This window comes from Lipophrys pholis (genome assembly GCF_963383615.2).
Source record: "Lipophrys pholis genome assembly, chromosome: 9".
In the NCBI taxonomy this organism is placed as follows: domain Eukaryota; kingdom Metazoa; phylum Chordata; class Actinopteri; order Blenniiformes; family Blenniidae; genus Lipophrys; species Lipophrys pholis.
In genome coordinates this window covers 19773412-19796977 of record NC_137639.1, presented here as the reverse complement: position 1 = coordinate 19796977, position 23566 = coordinate 19773412, and the positions used below count along the sequence as shown (strand labels likewise).

General features: G+C 41.5%; 1 protein-coding gene across 7 annotated transcripts in view; it reads right to left on the bottom strand.

The window, feature by feature from the left end:
• Nucleotides 1-23566, bottom strand: part of cadm4 (cell adhesion molecule 4) — a 178613-nt gene that overhangs the window by 15031 nt on the left and 140016 nt on the right. For all 7 annotated transcript variants that reach the window (XM_080472288.1, XM_080472289.1, XM_080472284.1 and 4 more), the window contains exons 3-6: nucleotides 16831-17118; nucleotides 13546-13707; nucleotides 9511-9601; nucleotides 2731-2903 (exon numbers count right to left, since the gene is read on the bottom strand). In XM_080472288.1, coding sequence (XP_080328414.1) covers nucleotides 2731-2903; nucleotides 9511-9601; nucleotides 13546-13707; nucleotides 16831-17118 — 714 coding nt within the window. The remainder of the gene's footprint in view (nucleotides 1-2730; nucleotides 2904-9510; nucleotides 9602-13545; nucleotides 13708-16830; nucleotides 17119-23566) is intronic.

Genomic DNA, 23566 nt, shown 5'->3' with positions numbered 1-23566 from the left:
GATCACAAGCTTCTGTACAGGTAATGAAAATGCATTTCTGAATCTATTATTGCTTCAACAAGAGGCGGTTGTCATGTTGCTGCAGGTCACCTGCATTTTATATCACATCTATTTCATGAATCTGAGGTCTCATGGTGATTTATCTTCAACCCCCATAAGACTGGAGGCAAATTTGCTATTATCGTGTTGGTTTGTAATATATGAAAAAAATCCTTTCGTGGGTAAGTGTTGGAGTAATGAGTCATGTTAACATATTTGGTTTCTGTATTGAGGGATGAGCTTCGTTTAATTTTCAGAAAGTAGCATGTCACACCATATTGAATCATCCACGGTAGTTTATATGTATTGGCAGGGATGTGTAGCTGGCACTGCATTTTACAGTGATGGAGCATTTACAAAGACATAAATATCAGTGGAAACATTACAGCTTGAATGCGGAAGTTGCATTTGATATTTCACAAGCAATAATTGTCACCATGTTATAGTCACATTATTAGCTATGACATTCAGGAAAATCACAACTTTTAGTTGTCTAGAGATTAATGTGATGACTGCATCAACAACGCTGAGCCCTTTGAGATAAGGGATTTAAACAATCTGCCCAGTGGGTGAGTACTTTTTTTTGGGGGGGGGAGGAAATACAGAAAACCACTACTGATACCAGGCTACAGCAAAAGGATTTAAAAAGCTGATTGCTGGAAATCTGTGGTGCAGCACAGAGGAGCTGGAGCAAGGCTTATGTTGGTTATGTGGTTTTCTGGTCTTTTATGGATTTAGGTTGCCGCAAGATTGCTTACTTTAAATGCACCCTTTTACTACAAGACGAAGGGATTTAAAGAAAGAGAAAAAAAAAAGCGATATATCAAACCAATGACCAACACAGAGTAAAGGCATGAAATATAAAGATAAATGATGAAATGTGTGAGAAAAATGACTGAGGGAAAAAAAAAGAAGAAAAAAAACCCCAACACAAATGAAGATGACAGCTCAAAAATGGTGAAGGAGGGATCTGAGGAGGAGGGAAAAAAAAAAAGACAGAACATTTCTCTACAGAGGTGGCAACACACATCAAAGCTTGACATGTCTAACCTTCCAAGAGAGAGACACAGGGAAAAAAAGAAAGAAGAAAAGAGGGAGAGGGGGAGAGAGAGAGAGAGAGCAGTGGGTGGGGATGTCACCTTTCATCCTGCCACTGTTGCCACCCTCGATGCCTTTGGAAAGCTGCCATTATGTGTGTCATTTGATGCCTATACAGGGGTGTGTGCAGTGTGTCAATGTACGCGCGCGTATGAGAGGGAGGTTTAGTCTGATAGATGAGGAGGCGCTAACTAAATGTGGCCTAACAAAATCTTACGCAAGGTATCTTGTCTCTGTTCGCTTTATCCTCCCGACGGTGTCTGATCTCAAAATAAAGTGCTGGCGAGCAATGACAGGGGCTACCAGCAGGAGGGGCTGCAGATCAAAAAGGGCAAACCTGCCGAGTGACACAAGCAATTAGGGCAAACCACCAATGCGAGAGACATGAATCTGTAGAAGCTTTTAATGTTGAGCTCGCTATGCATTTCTAGCTCCACTGCTGTCCTATTAAAATTTTAAAACTCTTGTTTTGTCCCTTTTTTTTTTTTTTCTCCCCCTCTGCAAGTTTACCTAGTTATTTCATGTGGGGATTATACAACATTAACATACATCAAAACCTTGTTTTCAGATGTACTTCAAACTCGGCGAGAAAGTTGGCCAATTTGCCGCGCTTTCTGAAACAAAGTGATACAACATTTTTGTGTGATGTCGCAAGCCCCACCGCCGTCCTCTTTGAGCCGTGGTGCGAAGTCTATCTGGGTCAACCATCATTAACAATGCAGCCACCACCAATGAATAGGTGCAACATTATGGAAAACTTTCAGAGACTGACTACAAAGGCCTCTCGCCCACATCCTGACCTGGCCTGCCACCTCCCGCTGAAGCAAACTTTAGTCACGACGATTTGCCTTGAAAAACACATTACGCAGATTTCCCCCCGAAATGCTAAGTAAACTTCAGATACTCAACAAATTCTCCAATGAAGTAATACTTTTCGCTTGGTATTAACTTCTGTTTTCTTTCTGCCACCAGGCAGCTTGTGTTGCAAAATTCATTTAGTTGTCAAAACATCTTGTATCTTTATTTATTGCACTTGAAGGTTTAAGTTATTTTCTATTCCTTGCGGAGAGGATTGGGTCAAAGCTGAGATAAGAAACTCATTCTTACAAGAGAGAGTCTGAATAATAATGATAGTGACTAGTATCCAAGCAGGCTAGTCTATGTCTTCCTGTGTAATCAATATTGCTGTTGAATCGCACAGGAGTCTCAGCAAAGGCTTCCTGCTGTGTCTGAATCAGGAAAACAAATAAAGCTCAAAGACAGATGAGACAAGCGTCAACATTTAATGGGTCTGTTTCCCATCGCCAGAATAGCCAGACTCGCAAAGACATTGGGGAGATAAAAGAATCAATAAAATTTAAAAAGACTTCTCCCCCCCAAAAAAATATCATGAAAATAGAACAAGAAATGTAACAAACAAAGCATCCATTGAACATGAAAAAAATATTCAGAACAGCTAACAACTGCCTTGGATACTGAGTCCGGGGAGGGAAAACAACAGAGAAAAAACAATCAACGCAGCAAAGTTTTCAAGTACTTGCGGAAATTCTAAGAGAATTTACAACAAATGATCCGTTAATGATGTTTACTTACCGTACACCAACAGGGTGTAATGATCGGCTGCACGTCCGTAGTTATTCTGGGCCTGGCACAAGTACGTCCCGTTGTGTGATTGGCTGAGACGTGATATCTGGAAAGTGGGGCCAGAAATCTCTGCCCTCTCAGGTAAGGTGTCGTTAATCTTGGACCACTGAATGTTTCTGGGCCTGGTGGGGATAAAGGGAATGGGGGGGGGGGGGGGGGGGGGGGGGGGGGGGGGGGGGGAGAGATGTAAATTTGATATTGAATAAAGAACATCCATCCAGAACAAAAACAAGTCATTGTAATTTCCACATCATTTCGATTTGATTTGAAGCGGCTGTGGCTCCGTTGCCAGAGTTTGTCAACTCTCAATTGGAAGATTGCATGTTCGATTCCCCATCTCCCCCAGTCCACATATTAAGGCGTCCTTGAGCAAGACACTGGACGCCAGACTGAGCGGCCTTACATGGCAGCCACCTCCATTGGGATGTGAGTGAGTGTGTGTGGATGGGTGAATGTGATAAAGATTGTAAAGCACTTTGGGGGCTGCTCCAGAGGTGGAAAGGCATTATATAAGTGAAATCCATTCACCGCTTTCCCATTATGCCATCATTAATGATGCTCCCCAGTGCTAAATACAGCGAAATGTCAAACAAAAATCAAATCTTATATTTGTGGCAATTTGCAGCCTTCAGATTGGAGGTAATTAATCATTTACCGTCACAGTATGGCTTTGAGGCTAACGCTACTTCGTCAATGTGGTATCCAGCTTTCACCAGCATTTACAGATGAATCAGCAATTGGCTCTGGTTTCAGGGTTGTGTTATTTCTTACTAAAACACTGCAATTCCCATTAGATGAACACAGAAACTGTGGTTACTTTTATAGGAAAATGACAGTAAGTGTCTTTTTAATCTTCTCAATTTGTAAGATTATCCTGCAGGCCATATGATTGACACCAAATCATTTAATATGCATCTGTTTGGAGTGTGGGAGGACACTGGAGTACCCAGAGAACATTCATGCATGTGCATGGAATCGAACCGGGGATGATCTTGCTATGAGGTGAGAGTAATGACCCTGACTCAAACTTGCAGCTTAAACTCCGATTAGGCAATCTGCGTTTTAATTAATATTGAGATAATCTAGTAAAACAATAAATAATAGTTGATTACACAACTACTCAATTACTCCATGAAGTGTTTTAATTGCAGTACACTGGAATTATAACCAGAGAGCTAGAAATCAAATTCCAGCTTTTATACCAAGTTTCTCTCTTTGAAACTTTGACAAATTGAGTGTCGACTTGTTTGCTGTTTTCCAACAACTTTGAGTTAGGCTTCGTATCAGTTTGGTTTCTGTGCCCTCTGCGGAGAGTTTAGTCTCTCATGCCCAGCGGTGTGTTTTTAAGTGGTTGGCCTCTCATCAGAGGATTCTCCCGCAATTCTCACAAACTGAAAAGTTGTTGTGTAATCTCTTGGTTTTGTTCAGGCTTGTTGGAGAGAGTTGCTCGGCCTCACTGTGAGGGGAGAAAGCGCCTGAGGACCGCATGCAGTCACCTGAGCCTCGTTGTTGATAGCCAGTAAATGAGGCTGATCGCCTGTTGACGTGATGTGTTCTATTTCCACGCAGGGTAACTTAAAGACGCAGTGCACAGAAGCCCAGAATTTGCACGTACAACTAAAAGTAATCTACTAAGTAATGTAACGTATTCCACCTTGAATGACTAAAACAATTATGCAATTAGGATTTTTCATTTATACGTGGGTTTCCCAATACTCCTCAGTCTACACACTAATTTCATAACACTGCTAAATGATATTAATAGAGTAGTAATAAGTTGTGGATTCAAGCACCAGACTATTGCGAGTGTAATAAAAAGTGAGGTTATGAAGGAGGGTATAGAAGCCCGCGGGGTGAGGCTGACATGAAAAGAAAGAATAAAAATGGGGCTTGGAGAAGACGCCAGTGGTAACCGAGGGCTGCATCCTGACAAATAATGAGGAGATGGATGGTCAGAGGGCGGCGATTGTGCGAAAGAGCTGGCAGGAGAGAAGGGAGGGCAGATGAGACAGAAATAAGGTGTCAGATGTGCAGAGTGGTTAAAGAAAAAAGAGCAAAACCGAAGACGAAAGACAGGGACATAAAGAGTTTGTTACTCCAGGTAGACGGACGTAAGAAACAAGGAGATGGTGTGGTAGGAGATGAAGGAAAGGAGAAAAGAAAGAAAGAAAGAACGAAAGAAGCAGGCGGACCAAATGAATTGGTCATGAAAGATGGGCAGGCAGAACAGACAGGAGGCGTGAGGATTACACAGACACCCTGGCGAAGAAATCTGTGTGTGTGTGTGCGTGCGTGCGTGCGTGCGTGCGTGTCTGTGTCTGTGTGTGTGTGTGTGTGTGTGTGTGTGTGTGTGTGTGTGTGTGTGTGTGTGTGTGTGTGTGCACGTCTGGCTAGGTGTCATGGCTCATGCCATCCTGGCCAGATTACAATCCTGACTCATCTGGGTTCTAATCCCTCAGGAAGTCTAATTAAACCTCTTTCTTCTTTGTTCATCACAGGCACACTAAATTTCCACAAAACCAAAATCTGCCCCTGCTCCTTTCCTTCAAGCACACAAACACACACACTTCTTAATCTCCCACACACAGTTATGCCCTTTAAATCTAACACCCAAATAAAAAGCCAATCAAGCCAAAAAATTTAAAAATGAAATGAAAAAGTAGAGCACTGTCATCATCTTCCCTTCTAATAACAGACAGATGATGAGTGTGTCCCTTCACCAAGAGGAGGTGCCTTGTAATTGGTCATTAATGCTTAACAGGCCGTTAACAGGGCCGCAGAGCAAGTGTAAGGGTGACAAGAGTACCGTGTGTGTGTGTGTGTGTGTGTGTGTGTGTGTGTGTGTGTGTGTGTGTGTGTGTGTGTGTGTGCGCAGCCCAGCGTGAGATGAGGGTCAGAGACCAGAGCTGCCTGCAGTCCCATCCCTCACTGTCACACACACACTTACTCACAAACATACACATACACAGACACCCACACACGAGCTTGCACACGCCGTCCCCGGCCAGCCGTTACAAAGCTTCAGTGGGGCTAAAGCCAATGCGTTTCTCAGCCAGCCCTCACTGTGGGATTTCACTAAAGTCATCATACACGCACAAACGCATGCACACGCACTGGCTGCATGAAGCTTTACTGGGGAGCTTTAGTGGACCTGATGCCCACAGACAGACGGACCACCAAGGGGAGGGTTTAGGAGCTTAGGACCCAATACCCTTCTGGAAGGTGCACAAAGGGCTGTGGACACTAGAAAAAAAAATAAATAAATAAAAAATAAAAATAAAAAAGCCTAGTTTCAAATCAGGCACCTAATTTTCGGCACTGCTGATTAGTGGTAGTCACATTTAAAGTTTAGACATCCGCACGCACTCTCGTTTTCAAGTACCCTCTTATACACGCCCACTCACCTTGCGAGTCATACTCCTAAGCTCTAGTTCTCTTTGTCCTTCATGCAATAAAATATGGATCAGGTGGATTTTATCCATCAATCAATTGTTAAATGTCAGGCAATACCATAGATATTACTTCAATCAAACTGTAAAGCGCTGTGTCCCCCAAAAAAGTCAACATCGCATGCTATACCACACCGGCTTTTCTCCACCTGTAGTTCAAGTTAGAACTGCTGTCTTAATTTGTTTTTGCATCACATTTTATTGCAACAACGTGTGTATAACTGTGTATTTCTGAAGACAGGTAAATATAAATATGTCCTGTTCATTTCTGTTAATAGTTCCTGAGAGAAGTCAAGATGAAGGTGATTAGAAGTACTTGGTAATTACTCAGATTCAGAATCCTGGAATTATGTGGGTTGATAATTATATAGAAATTATATAGGAAGGGGGGAGTGTCACAATCATAAAGATAAAAATGTATGCCTGAGAATAGGAAGCTGTGTGCGCAGAGACATCTTATCTAAAATTAAGAGAAAGAGTTTTCAGGCAACTTTCTTGAGTCTTTTGCGACTTATATTAAGGGTCTATCAAGTATATTTATTTCACTGACGCCCTGCTTTAATCTGACACTTTTGGTCACCATCCAGGAAAATATGCTGTTCTCTGCGAGAAGCTTCCCTCAAGGAGAATGTTTTTTCTAATATAAGGAGAATATTAATTACTTGGAAAATAAACATCAGTGAAGACATCAGTTTGATATTCACGGGTCACCTTCCGTACTCCATTAATAAAACCTCCGATGGAAACCTCTCCAAAGTGACAGCTTTTATGAAGATGTAACGTTCAGCAACTGTCCTGCCACAATAACTCCAGAAGCAAAGAGATTCGCACTTATAAGGAGTAAAACTTTGCTGTGCTTTCAGATTGCTTTCAAAGTCGGAGGTTCAAGTTTGTTTTACAGCCGCTTCGTGTGACAAACAAACGCACCACATCTTATCGAACTCAGGTATTTTTTTTACACCGAGTTCAGATTTGACCCAGAAAAGCGGAGAGATGTTCAGATTAAAAGCGTTGCGTGAAGGCACAATGAATGGTGAATATATAAATGTGAAGACATTCACAGGAAAACATGCATTTATATAGAAATTCCAACATTTATATTTGTGAAAGTTTTTGTCTTAATCTAATGTTAATAGAGATCCGACGCCATGGTTTCATTCTGTTGTTCAGAAGTGTTGTCCTCTTCTCGCATCACCAATCACTGCAAATCATAGCTCGCAGCATTTCAAACTCTTGGCAAAGGGGTAGATTGATCGACAGGCTAAACATGGGCTCCAGCACGCTGCCAGTGACGGCAGCACTATTTACCGGCGTGTGGATGACCACGGCCGTCACTGCAGATCCAGATTTAAAAAAAGTGAGTATTTCCACCAGCCACATTCAAATTTCATGTGGGGCTTTGAAACTTATAACCTAAAAGATTTATGCGAGAGTATTTTGCCTATTCATTTGATCTTATCTTCTTGTAGTGTTTGATTTTTACACTGTGTGTATTTAACTTTCAAACTGTGTTAACTTAAGATTATATTCTTACACAATTTAATCAACATTTTTACAGTACATGGCCTGGAGCCCGACATTTTATAGTACCGTCCAAGGGAGCAAAGATTTGAAGTAATATTTGATCATGTTTGAATCGATAGTTGTTCCCTAGTGGCCGCCCTGGTAAAGTAACCAGTTAATGATGTGAAATACTGCGACGTGTCGACGATCCTTGGTTTTGATTTATGGTCAGAACATGTTTTTCCCGTGTCTTTGTTCTACACTGTTTGGTCTTTTGTTTCCACATGTCCTGTCCTTTTAAATGTTTGCAGATTTTTATTTGTTCTTTTTACCTATGAGCAGAGAGGAATTCACCGTGGCCTTATAATAACAACAGTCGGCATCATATTAAACGAGACCTCTTCGGCTTTCATTCATGCTATTCCTGAATCTGTCGCACAATAAATCGAAATAATATATCTAATAAACTGATACTATTTCATGTGAACTATAAATTACGAGCCGTCATGTGATCTGACATTTATGAAACAAAGGAACTCCAATATGAACTTCGTCATTTTTACAATCTAAATATGGAAATCAGACTGAAATATCATCTACATTCCTTCGGAGTAAGGAATCCAAGGACAAATATTTCCTTTCTTTTTTAAACAGTGTCTGGAATTTACTCTTATTATGGTTTTACACAATCTTATACCGATAAATGTCTGCAAGCATTCGAAGCGCTTGTGTATTTTGGATGATTTAATTTCTTTCTTAAAGGTTGTTTCCCATTTTACCGCCTATTATTGGCTTGTTTCACTCCACCGTTCCGGGCCTGTATTGGGATGTACGTTTAAAGGAAGAAGAAGGGCAACCATTTGCATTTTCCCATTTGGCATTTCGACATTCATTTGTGAAACACATTGAGTTGTATTTTTATAGTCTGAAACATTAATAAAGATTGATAGATGACAGTGCTCAGTTTGTATATTGGTACGCTTTCCACTCCATTACACTCAGGAGTTTTCCTACCCGCTCACAGAATGCTGGTGCAGTTGTCAAATAATGTGAGGGGGAACACGGTGCAACATTTTGGGCCACAAGAAGTACCTTCCAATGTTAACCCGAAGTTGCTGCCAATGATAGATGCACTCTGGCTAAGCGTGTAAACTGAACTTGTCTAAAGCCAGCAAACAGTGTGAACTTCTTTGAACAAATCTGTGTACAAATCAGAAAGAAACACGAGCCCCTCAAAGCTGTCAGTGCACCACCAAACGATATTCTCTCAGCGGCTCAGAGCAATTCAAGTAAAACTCATCTAATGCGAGTGTTTGCCGTCCCATAATACCATTTTGTGAAATCTTGAGGCAGCGAGAAGTGATGCCGAACCCAGCAATCTCTCGCGTGTCCTTGTGAGTCGAAAGCTCTCTCTGTTTTCTTAAACTGATTTGTCAAAACCCATCGCCGCGTTTTTATGCACAGGCGCTTTGTAGAGACAAACCTTCTTTATAATTCATGATTATCTTGTCAGTAGTTCTTTGTGGCACCAGAGCAATTGGCAAAACACACTCTTACGACACGACAACTTCACAGGCAGCCTTTTGTGTCGCAGCTCTTGTGAAACGCGAGGCTGAATTTCATCTGTGATGTGTCGTCTGCTGTGTTTACACAAACCGCTTTTCTCTGATTTGAGAGTTACACAACTTGTCTCATCCACATGTGTAAAGTCGCGTCTCAGTGAAGTACTGTATACCAAAACAGCTCAATTCAAGGGATAGAAAACACACAGACTTACAGAGGGTTTCCAGTGACCGAGCAGGTAAGGCTGAGTGAGTCGCCCTCTCGCAAAATGCCAGTGGGAGGAACGATGCGCACTGTGGGTGCAACTGTAGAGACACAGATGGGGGGGGGGGGGGGAGAAAACATCACAACAGTTGGTGTTAACTATTAAAAGAGCACTCATCAAAATATTCAACCTCAGGGTGCTGTGGGAGGATATTCAAAGTCTTCATTATAGAAACCTTTATTAAATGTCATCTCTATTTAATGATATTTTCTTGAAAGAATGGAATCTAAAACATGAAATAGAATTTTTCACAGTTCAGAGTTTAAAAAAAAAAGTGTTTGCATATTTTAGATGCTATTCCGCACTACTACTCAGCAACGCTATGCAAAAAAAAAAAGAGTTACAACACAATGGGCATCTCGTGCACCAGATTTATTTGCAAAGTGCACGTGTTCAGTTTTCTGCCCCTTTTTCCTCCAAATTAAAAGCTTCAATCTTTGGCAACATCGAGAAATGGTTGTAAATAGTGTATATGATCTATGTCCATGTTTGTTTAAAGTGTAGGGATGGAAAGTAGCCCCTGGCTAAACCTGCCGCATTTACACAAAGTAACTACTGAGTGTCCATTAATGGTGCACCGTCCTCTTCCAATAAACTAAAAAAGAAAAGAAGAAAGTGTGAAGCCAATTATTTGCAGATAAGATCATTTTCATTAATCTTGCAAATCACACAAAAGCAGCCACCATGTTATTGTTTACTACTCCTCTTTCACCACGTACCTCTTTGACCGTAACCAACATACGTCTCGTTGTTTTGAAGCAACAAGTGGTGGCAAGCAAAACACTCTACTGAAGTAGATTATTCTTCGAGGTGTACTTTGCTTGACTTATGATAACTTCTGTAAAAATGTGCATATTCTTCTCTTTGCCTTCTTTGATATCTATAAACACGACGGAACGAAACAGCTGATGGGAGCAATTATCTTTAGTGAAGCTGCAGAAGTCTGAGTAATCTAGTTAAACCAACAATGATTGAACTCCAAGACTTGTTTCCATTTCAAAAAGGAAAGTTTTGACGTGATCCATTGTCAATGTTAACGGTTTCTCGTTATTGAAGAAAATTATTCGGCTTCTAATTTCAAACGAACTCCGATGAAATCATGATCCGTGTCACTGATACTGAATAAACTGGTGTATCTGTGCTGACAAAGTAGTACAACAATTCCGATGTTTGTTTGTACACATGTATAGATGTGAGGCTATGACTCACCTGGAAAGGTTCAAAATGTCTTAAAAACTTTATGCATCAATAAAATTAGAAATTCATTTGTTGATATTTTTGACTGACTTTAGTACATTCGAATTTATTTTAACCAAATAAGTTGAATCAGTGTTTTTTTTCTTCAAGCATGCGAGTACTTCTGCTGATGGAGGGTTACCGTATTAAACACTGGCGTATTTACAAGAAGCAACCGAAAAGGAAAAAGAAATACAAGTGTAAAAGTGTGAAAGTGGCAGGAGGAGGGGTCTTTAACAACGGTTTCCAAGGCAACAAGTCGACAATCCTACGGTTGAGACACCTGTTATCATAAGCGGACCCGCCGCTCCAGCAGCTGCTGTACTACACTTACTTTAGTAACTGAGCGAGAGGGAACCAAATCCACCCTGACGGTCGGTCATTACTGCCCCGGTCTGGGGCAGGGAGGAGCATCAGCGGGCAGATTGACAAGACTGTTGCATATTAATCATTCTAATCTATCAACAATCATTAATATACGAGTGGCAAATTAACGGCACTCAGAGACAGATGCAGAAATTCTCACTGAATGTGAATCATATTATCGGCTATAAATATTTATACATGCCTGGGGACTGTTTGACGATGCAGAATTATTGATATGTATTGCAGGATAAGAATCGCAGTGGACTGTCAGCAAGGCTGATAAGAGGCGAGGACATAGAGTAATTGAATGTTGGCCGTTTGTGAAATTGAATCGAAACAATAAAGTAGAACAAAAAATAAATCAAAAAACGATTTGGTGCATTTATTCAAGTGAGAGGTAAATACTATTTATATGTCAATATAATGTATTCATTGTAGCAACTTTATTATGAAAGCCATTTGAGAACCAAATGAATACATTAATATTTTATCACAAAATAGAATTTTGTTACGGTTCATGTTAAAATTCAGCAGGACAACAAGGTGTAAACTGTATATTATTATAATTGTTTTTTGTTTTCAGAATAAAATGCATTTAAAAAAATGTTTTCAGTGATTTCCAAAAGCTTTTTTTCCCCAGAATTAACAAGATTTGAAGTGATTTATCTGAAGCTCTCCCTAACTTGTTCATCTATGCTGCCTAATGATGGGTTAATTCATGTAAGTTCAAGAAATGAATGTTTATTTTGTTTTTTGGCGGGCGTCAAATGTCATCGATTCAGGACAGAAAAATTATTCTGACAATGTTAGAACCTGGACACCACAGCAGTCCATCACAGCACAATCACACACTCTTATTCTCATTTATGGGCAATTATGAGTCACCAATTACCCTCAAACATGTTGTTTTGATGGTTTTTTTGTCGACTGTACCCAGAAAAAAATTATCGACATCTACCAGAGAGAGACCATGTGAGCTCCACACAGGTAAGGCCCATGAGCCCAGATTTGAACCAGCAACAGTGTCAACCACTACCCCACTGCGCCACACACTCCCAGAGCCAACAACACATCATTTCACGTAACTCCACTGATATTCACATGGATTGTTCTCTCAAAGAGAACGAAATACTGCAGGAACAGAAGAGTGTGTGTGTGTGTGTGTGTGTGTGTGTGTGTGTATATCAATAAAACCAATAAACAGTTATTGTAGCATTATCTATTGTACTCATCACAGAAATGCCTTTCTTTTTCCGCCATTGTATTTTCTTGTTTTCACACACAAGTTGTATTCATGATCTTCTTTTCTCTATCTATCTTAAACACCTGAGCGTACACGAACATTCACATATGAACTCAATACGTCAATCCGACAGTTTTTTTGTCCCTTTGACCCTGAGAACGTTTCTAAAAGCAAGCGGCGGTTGTGTGTCATGTTTCATTGTCGGTTGTTTTGTGCACGTTGTTCTACTCTTTTCTCCAGTTTTCTATAAAGAGTGGGTATGAACTGGCACATCTATTGGGATTAGACGCAAACAAAAATATTAACATTTGACAGATAATGAAATATAAACTTCAAGCTTTTGAAAGGGATATAGATCACGGTTATCTGGCAATTTCTGTAATAATCCTCCTGAAACATCTAAAGATTTGTAAAAACAAAAAAAAAGAAAAAAAAACACTGAATAATGAGACACAGTGAAATTACTTGTTGCTTTGAATTATTATAAACCTTAAGCCAGCGAAGACTTTAAATCTCCTTTCAGCACATTTCTTGCATTTTCTTTGCTAAAAAGAACATTTGATGATAGTGCGCTGCATATTAACTTGGGCAAATAATCCAACAATGATTAATCTTTCACCAAACAGTACCCCGATCATTCCGCTTACTGATCACGATTTTTTTTGCTTTTCCATTGATGCTGGGGAGCTTTTCAAGGCCACAGCCCTGCAGTCTCACCTGGCCACAGGCCCTTTTTTTTTTTTTTTTTTTAAACCTGCCATCTCCCCGCTTGACAGAATTTGTGAGTATTAAGTTTTGACGAGAGCAGGTTTCACACAGGCTGGCTCTGAATATCTCTCTGCTAATATCCTGGGCTGTTTTTAAATGAGCTTCATTCCGAAATAAGATAGCCACCATTTGAAAAATGATGCTGCTCCCCTAACAAAATCATTGCTGGCATTAAAGTACAACACCATAATGAATATTTCTGAAGGAGCAACTTAAATGACAGGGATACAAATGGTATGAAATACGTTTTCCAAACATTTGGCAGCGAATATTATGTGAGCTAATTTATTTGAGAGGCAGATGGGAGTGTACACACACATTTTATTTATTACTTTTTCTTTTTTTTTTTTTTTACTGCGGAAGACACTTACAGTGCACATCCAGGCGATAAAGTCGGATCCTTTTCTGCCCGTTGAGGGCTTGGTGGAACGCCTCGCAGCTCAGCGCCGCCCCGTTGTCTTTCCTCTCCACCGGGATGCGGATGGTGCTGGAGACGCTGACCGTCTTCCCACTTTCCTGCTGGGATACCACACCTGCAGAGGGTGGAGTGGAAGGTTAGCGGTGGAAACGTCACGGCAGTCCGAGCGAGACGTGACGTAAGGCGGTGCGGGAAGAGAAGAGGAGATTGTTAGTCAGGGGCCGGAAAGGGTGAGCAGCAGTGTGCAAGTTACTGAACATTTGGCATTTTATCAAAGTTACTAGTAACTGAAAATCCTCTAATAGCCTGCAGAAGCAACTCTTCTGCTGGTTTTAATTGTCTCTCGGTGAGGACGTCTTAATAACGTGCAAGTAGTTGCATTGTTGACGCGAGACATTGTGCTGCTCTGCGTGGGTCAGTCCGATGACTAATTCACTCATTAAGTTCAGCAGAAGTTGCATCAGTTAGTCGGAAGTCAAACGATTGGTGCGCGCATGTTGTTTTGGATTTCAGTTATAATTATAGTGAGATATTCTCCACCGCATGTGCTCCCACGAGGGGGATGACCTTTCCAGTCGTCGTGCAGAACTTGGCATAACACTGTTTCCCAAAAGAAATGGATTAACGCACTAATGACAACAAGACGGGGCAACAAAACAGCTGAGAAAGATTATTAAACATGCAGACAGCTCTCATAAAGGTAAGACCATGTTTTTAAGGGGATGCAAATATATATAAAAAAATAGTAAGATTGAAGTCACAGGTTTTTCCCAACATCATTGCACTATTCACACGATTAACTTAAATAGTTAGTGACTGATGAAGGAGCTTCTCAGTTTCACCTGTTACCTGTGGAGGGAATCATTAACGGTGGACCACGGAATAAAAGAGAGTGAGAACGTGAAGCGAGAGCAATTTACATTTACATTTCACGGCAATTATGAGCAGCGGTGCAGTTTGTTTTCAGATACTAAATCAACTGAGCCTTTTCACATGAGTGAGCGAAACAGAGATAGATGAGCGCGAGGGATAAAAGGGGAGAATATGCATACCCCAATTGAGATTTTAACTGAACAAGACACTGAGAAAGCGGGTGGGGGGGGGGGGGGGGGGGGGGGGGGGGGGTCAAAGGGGAAGGCGAAAAGAGAAGAAAGGAAAAGAAGAGAGGGACAGAGAGTGAAAGCAGCAACAAGAGTATGATAGATGTGCGTGTCTGTGTGTGTGTGTGTGTAGGGGGGGGGGGGGGGACATGAAAGAGGGCGATAACAGTGCCAAGACAGATGTGAAAGGGAAGAAAGATGCAAGAAGAGAGGAGGAGGAGAGGCAGAAGGAGGGAGGAGGAACAGCAGGGCCAGACTAACGGGACTTGACATGGTCACGTATTGGGAGTTTGTGCTTGTTTAGGCAGAATACAACATTACTTGTATTGCGCTGAGTTTTCAATTATTGCCGGCGAGCAAGTAAAAGCAGGGACCTAATCGAAGCGTGAGCGGGGATGACGGCGGGAGCAGATGAGCAGGGATGTACCGGAGCGGTGGGAAGATAGCGTCTTAATTAAAGAGTGCTTCTCGTATCTGTTGGGATCTGCTTCTAACCTTTAGTGTCACAGTTCATTTAACTCCGGGACCCAAAAAGAGATGGGATGAGGAGATGAGAAGAGCAGAGATGAGAGCAAAGAAAACAAGAAAAGGACCAAGAAAAAAGAAAGAAAAAAAAAAAAAAAAAAAGCGGCCGGAAACAAGACGAGACAAGAGAGGTTAAAGTACAGGCCCTGTCTGTCCCTTTGACTTTTTGAAGCCCTTTGGAGCCAATAACCACGCTGAGGAGTGTCACATCTTTGTCACATGTGGAATTTAGAAGTTTAAAAAAAGGGAAAAGAAAGGGAGACTAGATAAAAGGAAGGGGAAGAAGGAGAGTGGAAGGACGGAGGGAGGAGAGACAGAATGACGGTGACAGGTGAGGCTGCGACGGTTAAAAAAAAAGGAGGAGAGCGGATGAAAGAGACAGCGAGTGTCAGACAAAAATAGAAAGTAAAAGAGATGTCGGCTGACACGAAATTTAAAAGGGCCAAACATTGCTCGTCGCACGCCCTGAAGACGGTTGACTTCAGATTAGCTCACATTATTTTGACTGGTCCGTTTCTGATATTTGAAGGGAGTGAGATTTAGTGAATGAACGATAAGAGAAGACAAAAGAAAAAAAAATCCATAAACCTTGGTGACAAGAGTAACTTTGTCCAAGAGATAGTTTCTGTTTGTTCAAGTAACTGAACAAGTTTTCAGAAGATTTTAAATATATATATATATACACGCTAATGTTGATTCAATAGCAGAGTGAAAGAAAAAAAACAAGAAAAACTTTCTGATAGTTAAATAAATCGAAGGCTACAGAAAAGCTACAGTAGATTTCAGATGTATTATTGAGTGAAGTGCCCCTTAAACTTAACGAAGCTGAGGGAGACGGCGAGTTGGAAAGACGGATAGATCAAGGTAACGGAGTTGTGAATGGTTCGCAGATTCATCATAAGCAAAGAAGTAAGAAGAGCAAGTATTAAATATTGAGTCTTCACGAGTGTCAAAAAGGAGCAGCAGTGAATTAAAATGTAAACTCCGGAACGTAAGCAGCATTTGGACTTTCATCCAATCATGTGCCTGTCAGGAAAATACATATGAAGTAGAATTTTTAACAGAGAAACAGCAAAAGAGATGTAAAAGAGAGAGAAAGACGTGTATCTCTTTTAATTCTCCAAATCTGAGTCGAGGAGACAGAAAGAGAGGCAGGTGCTGAATGATCTCTTCAGTTCAAAAAAAAAAAAGCCAGATATGCTGTTTAACCCTGTAATTCGAAGAACAGAGGGAGAGAAATGTGGCCAGCGTGTTTGATGAATTACAACTAAATTGTTGCCTATAAATATTGCAAAGGACAATGGATGGGAATAAACGAGGATAAAAGAGGAGAGGAGGGAGAATCTTTGGCACTCCATTTTTACCCCACTTTCTCCGACCCGTTCATTCATCCATCCATCTCTACCTGCTGCCATCAACTGATCCATCTGCCAGTCTCCCTGTCAACCCATCAATTACCCGGCCGCTCATTTTTCTTTCATTCATCGCTAAATCTGCGACATCGTCCTACCATTCCACTTCACCTCCCCGATACTGTCTCATTAACTTCCTCATTCATCTCTCATAACCATCCATCCGTCCATCCGTCCATCTGTCAGCCCCTGTCCTGCTACCTGGTATCTCCCGGCCATTGCGCATCCAGCGCAGGGTGGCGGCCGGCTTGCTTCGCGGCGACACGCAGGAGAGCTCCACGTCGCCGCCCTCCACCACGTCCTCCTTGACCTCCACCGTGGGGGTCTCCGGGGGCACCAGGACGGAGAGCGTCGCCACCTGGTGGTGCGTGGCGTCCGTGTACAGCTGGCAGAAGTAGCCGCCCTCGTCCGACACGCTGACGTTGGTGAGCGTGATGCGCACCAAGCGCGGCGTGAAGAGCACCATCTGGAAACGGTCATCCTTCAGCGCTGGAGGTGGGAGAAGACAGAGGGGAGCGAGTCGGGAGGTAAATGAAGGAGGTGTGGAGACGGGAAACAGCAGGAGTTGGAATGGTTGAGGAGGAGGAACATGGCGAGAGGAAGTGAAGGTGTGGGAAGAAGAGTGCAGGGCGACATGGGGAGAAGGTGAGGAGAACAAGTCAGCAAACACTGGAATAATAATAATAATAACCTGATGCAAAATATTACAACTCGATAACTAAATGCTATATTGCAGTTCTTCTTCCGGCTTTGGCTCAATTTCCACATGAGAATTTCATTTTTATTTCTTTTCAAAACAATTAGTTTAAATCATGAAACAAGTAGCCGAACACTTTAGAAAACCTCTTTGATTCAATCCAAATGACTATTTGGCCAGTGTGCATAAGAGCACAATTGTCAACGATGTGCACACTAACGATTTGCAAACTGCGTGCTGCTCAAAACCGATGAGTCGATTCTCAGTAAAAAAAACATTGACGGGCGTCTCAGCCTCCCCATGCCGAAGGATCCATGCACGCATCTGTCAGACTAACACAAATAACTTAACATGAGCTAGTAAATACAATTTTTCCTGATCTTTGTGGATCTAAGTGTTAAATGACCAGCTTGAGGACAAAGATGAAGAAGAAATCACAATCAATAATACATACTGTGGATTTTGCGTCACAAATGCACTAATAATATTATTGAAGAGAACAATTGCGGTGTGTTTTTAGGGCTTATCCGTCTATCCACCAATCGAATTATCCAAACATTCATATGCAGATTTTCCAGTATCTGTTTCGATACTATAGATGCTCGATTGCAGTCGGTTAATTGTGATTCCAGTTCGTTATCATCCCACAGCAGGTCATTTAACATTTTACCAGACATCAGAAAAAAAAAAATCCATTTAATAGATAATTTAGTTTGTCAGACAGATTATTATAATTGAATGGACCCTGTTGCAAGTACAAAGCTGAAATGATGAAACAATTTTTAGAGGTTATGAACGTTTTCAAAGAGCGTCGACTCATCAATTTTGATCAGCAAACCATGAGCGAATCATTATTGTGCAAATTTGTTGACACTTTTATTTTTCCAAATGTGCCAAACGTTCGATCCCATCAAATCAAAGACTTTCCAATGTGCTGCAATTTTTCTTTTTTTTGAAAAATAGTAAAATTCTCATTTAGGAATACATGAATGGAAGGATGTCATTTCTGCACATTTATTCTCGTTCGCAATAAACAGTTTGATCTGATCTGGGCTGTTTGTTGTGTCTTCATTCCCTCTGAATGAAAGTCACAGAGGTGGGTTTGTGGGGGTGGGGTGGGGGTGGGGGTGGGGGGGTGTTGAGGAGTTTGATGTTACGTCTCTGTGACATGGCATCTGAGTGAAAGAGGGAGCCTGCACACACACACACACACACACACACACACACACACACACACACACACACACACACACACACACACACACACACACACACACACACACACACACACACACTAACGAGTAGCGTGTCACGTCTCTGTTGCTGGAAGCCGACTCGCTGCATAAAATCACAGGCTGGTTCTATGGAGCCAGACTGGAGGAGCGAGGAGTCATGTTGCAGAGTCACTCTGAAAGCTGGCAGGTGTCTTTGGATGAAAGATTAAAAGTGATCTATTTATTTATTTCTTTGTCTAAATGGAATCCATTGCCACTGTAACGTTGCTCTATACGAGTGTGTCCATGTTTGCGTTGCCGTTCCGACTCTGAAATGTTTAGTGCAAAGACAACTCAACACAACCAGCTGCCCAGCATCCCATACAATAATGTAAGCATTTTGAATCTAAACTCTCGCGGGGTAATTCAGCTTTAAAGGTTACTTTTTGCCACTCTAGACGAAAGGGCATTTCTTTTTAAAAAACTTGCATTGCGTGCTGCATTGTGTTTTCCTAATCAATTCCTCCTTCCTTTTATACTTGCATCCAATCTTCTATCTACCAGAGGCAAACACACCTGAAATGAAAGGCAACAAGTCTTCTTGAATGTTAAACTGGCGTTCTTTAAACACACTGCGGAATGTTATCTGGAAGGTCATTCATCATGTGTGTTATAAGCACTAACATCACCCACCTCCCCCTCTAAAATGCAAATATGAAATCAAAACTGAAATCAAAAGTTGGCGGCATATTTACATTATTATACAGTTAGATGATAATTCTATTGAGAAAAAAAAGAATACATGTGCAATACAAAGGTTTTAAGCTTATCCTGTAATTGAGAGAATAACTTTAACGTGGCTTAAAAGAAAAGTAAGAAACTATCTGGTTGCAGTATTATGATGACACTGTATTATGATCCTGTTGTAACTTTTACTCAAAGTTAAGAAACACAAACCCCAATTTATAGAAAATGATGCAACAACAAGAAAAGTACTAATGTAAATTAAAAAACAACAACATGTAGAACGTACAGCAAGACCAGGGAGAGCTGTGCTTGTACTGTTTATTTGAAATACACTGCACGTGAAGAGAGTCCAGGGTTTTCAGATGAGAAGCGTTTCAGTGCGGCAACATTTTGCCAAGTCTTAAAACTTACTGAGCCAGCAGGATGAACATTCCCCATCAATGGGCTTTTTTCTTAGTTATTGACTAATTGGCTGTACCTGCACTCGTCGAGCTCGATAGACTGAAGTACTTTTTAGTTGCAAAGTATTGTTCTGTCCTATACCATGCTCGTGTCAGCTGTTTTCTCTTTCGGGAAGGTTGATATTTTCTCCGATACCAATCAGTGTGCAAGTGGTAAACGTTACCCTGGAAGAGGTAGCACTTGCAGAGCAGTTGGTTTCGGGGACTTGTGACAAATTCTTCATCCGAATCAAATGTATCCTACCGTGTCGCGGTTATTTAGAGCAATCTTCTGTTTTGCGCCAAAATCTGACATTGCATTGACATCCTGCTTGGCTGCCTTTCTGCTACGATCACTTACCCCGCAATGTGCGGAGAAGGAATAAAACAGCTGTCAGTTGCCACAACATTACCCAAATGTGCCACACAGGCACTGAGCCAGTTGTCTGGAACAAAGCTACGGCAGACTTGTGTCGCCTAATGTAAAGTAATTCCAGTCAAGACCTCTTTATGTAGGGGCATTGTTGCTGAAGCCACGGAAGCAACAGTTGCTGCAGCTGCTGGTCCTTTTCTTTCTTTCTTTTTTTAAGCATGCGAGACTAGAAATAAAGTCACGGGTCTGAAGTCTGCTGTAGCTCTGCAGGTGAAAGTCCAGCTTGGGTGTGTGTGTACCTCAATGTATCATGGCCAATTACCATCTCGAGTATTCTTTTAATCAGTTTCAGAGGGTGTGTGTTTTGGAAAAGCTGCACATTTACCTTTAGCGGGCAGTAATTGGCGAGTATATCAAACAGTACAAGACAAGAAAGCGCCACTTTAATTGAGAGGGATGACATTTGAGGACATTTTAAGCTTTGGAATCAGCCATGTCTCGCCCTCAAGATAGACTACTGTGTATTAGCAAACAGTCATTTCTATCTCCCACATGCTGGAACGAGAGCTGAGATTTGAGCCTCTAATTTGTGATGTCACTCCCATGGACAGCTCGGCAGAGGAAAAATTGCAAACATGGGAAAAGTAGTGGCTGTGACAGTGACAGCACACTGGATGATTTGCCTCTCTAGAATTGATGGTGCCGCTAAATCTAAAGCTTTCTTTGACTTGGGGGGGGGGGGGTAAAAAAAAAAAAAAAAGTTCAGAGAGAGTTTGCAAAGTCTGTCTCGACGGAGCAACTCCGGAGGCTGTACATTGCTAAAACATAGCAGATGTCTTGGTTTCTCTTATTTTCCAGCTTTGAGGGGAGGCTGTTGTTCATTCTGCCTCACACTGATTTTACTCCACTAAACTAGGATACATTATTTCATTCTCTTTGTTACCGCGTTGTTATTTCTCAGTAAACTCATTTTTAATTAGTGTTTGGCATGTTTCGAGTTCGTCGTATTAGATTTAATCATTATTGTTTTACTCGCTGTGGAGAAACTCCGCAACCTTTCGAAAAATGCACTGAAGGTTTTAACTATATTGTGCAGTTGAAAAACTCTAAGAATGAAAGGTGGCTGACGCTTGAGTCGGGAGAAAGCCTGCAGTTGTACGTGAAGGAAACAATGCAATTCAAAACAAAAGAAAATTAAAAAGAACATCAGTTTTCTAAATAGCACAATTGCAAAGTCAATCCTGAACCAGAGACCACTGAGCCGTAATCACTGAACCCGGAACTGCACACAATATGGGCAAAATAAGAATGGGCAACGAAACGAAGGAAGAAAAAAAAAAAGTGAACATGGAACAAGTTTCTCTTTGTCATCAACCGAATGGTTGAATCAATGTTGAGAAAAATGCTGATAATAACAAATAACGCTAATAACAGTGTGCGGGTGACAGTGGCTCGATGTCTATAGATTCTCATAAACACCTCTGAGACTCACTTTGTATTGACCTGACTTTGAAACGTCCCTCGGTTGCCATCTCTGTTTTGTTCAGGCCGTATTTTCTTTCTTTTTGTTTTGGATTTGGCGCAGAGAAGCGGACACTTGGTTCTTGTAAACTCCTGCCCCCTCGGGACAGTCGCCATGGTATAGAGCCACGCTTTGTAGAGGTGGGTGCACGTGATAAAAGTGTTGGATATAGATTTTATTTTATTTTTTTCAAAAAACGGACTGGCGCCAGTACATAGTGCAGCATTCGGGATAAAATGATATAGACAGAGACAGAAATCCACAGGAGAATGAGAGGCTGGCTTGGGGCGGTGGAGTTATTCCACTTTTTGTGGAAGTACTCCACTGATCTCTCCACCCCGACACAGAATTTCCCCCTCCACCCGATGGCAGTGAGAGCATTGTTAGGGAGCTATTCCCCACAGATAGGTAAATCTTTCTCCCCCCCCCTCTCTCTGCACTAAATGGCAACTAAATGTCAGACTTCTGTTCAAGTCCAAGTTCACCTTTATTGTCCTATCTCATTTGCATGCTGAGGAGAGAGTTTGGCAATCAGAGGAGAGCTAGAGATATGGACCACTGAGGAGAACGAGTCCATTTGGCTAGTTACTCTACTCTATTACAGCGATCTGTCCCCACCATCTCATAAAACACACCCATGACTAGTTTCCTGCTTGCAAAACAGGCAGTGTGATTGTCTGCAGCAGAGGTATTTGGGTAGCCAGCGATCAGCTTCAGTGTGTTATCTGGTAATCTGGCTGGCAGATGGGAAATAGACAATTAATGGATCAAACACGGATGTTCAGAGTTGTGATTTGCACTCCGTAAAATTACCCTCAACAATGGGCAGAACCCAGATAATTCACAAGATAATTAACAAGAGTTAGATTTGAGTGGCCACCTGAAAGTAATAAAACTGAAGGCTATTTTACATAGGATACCAAGTGCAAATAAAGTTTTTAATTGCTCAGTTTGTGTTTTTATTCCATCACATTTCTTTTGTTGGTTAGGTGAGTTCTCTCTCTTTGTAAAGAGGATTTGTATAACTTCTTAATTTGCTACTGCCAACATTAATATTACGTTGGCCATGTCTCCTTGGCTACATTGTTTTCTTCAACATCTGCGTCTTCGTCCAATTAGTAAGCCGTTCAGCAGAATCCCAAGCAAGCTCCGGTGGAACAAAACAAGGGAAACACAAGCCGACCATTGTAAATGATCACATGCTTTTATTTCAGTTTTGTTTTTTACAGCGAACACGATATAGAAATATCCTCAAAGTGAAATCAAGGATACAGTACAGTAAGTCTCACCTTCCACTTCTTGTTTAAAATATTCTAAGATTTGAATTTCATTTATGTTTTATAACCTAATGGCAAGTGGCCACTTTACAAAATGAACCAATGACAGCTCAGGGCACCAACATGGTGGGGGAGGGGGGACTGGGATGGCCTGTAACCCTAACCCCATTGAAGCTCCACGTGTGTTTTACAGGAGAAGAAAGTACTTGTAGGCAGTCATCAAAGCTCAATATTTTTCCTAAATTCGGAATGATTTCCCAGTACGGTTTCTCTCTCTATTGGTGGCTCATCCTTTTTGCTCGTGTTTCTTGTTACCGTCTCTTCCTTCACCCTGTGACCTTTTCTTTATTCCTCCCACTCTTTCAGCCTTATTTCTTATTCTCACTCTCAATCTTCACAACGCTTCCTCCTCCTTGTTCTGATTAGGCTTCATCATGCTTCTCCAAAGGTTTCAGGTCCACGTCCCGGGGGTGAGCCGAAAAGGCGCCTCTGTTTAAATACTTAATGGAACCTACCGGTTGCGCTGATCTGATGGAATTGGGGCTAGAGTTGAAAATAAGGTTTCCCACAGCAGCGACCCCCACTACACAATTAGGTCTGCTCCGTGATCGAGGCGACTGACAAGTGATGGAAAAACTGTGTCGAACAAAAGCAACTGAATCATGTT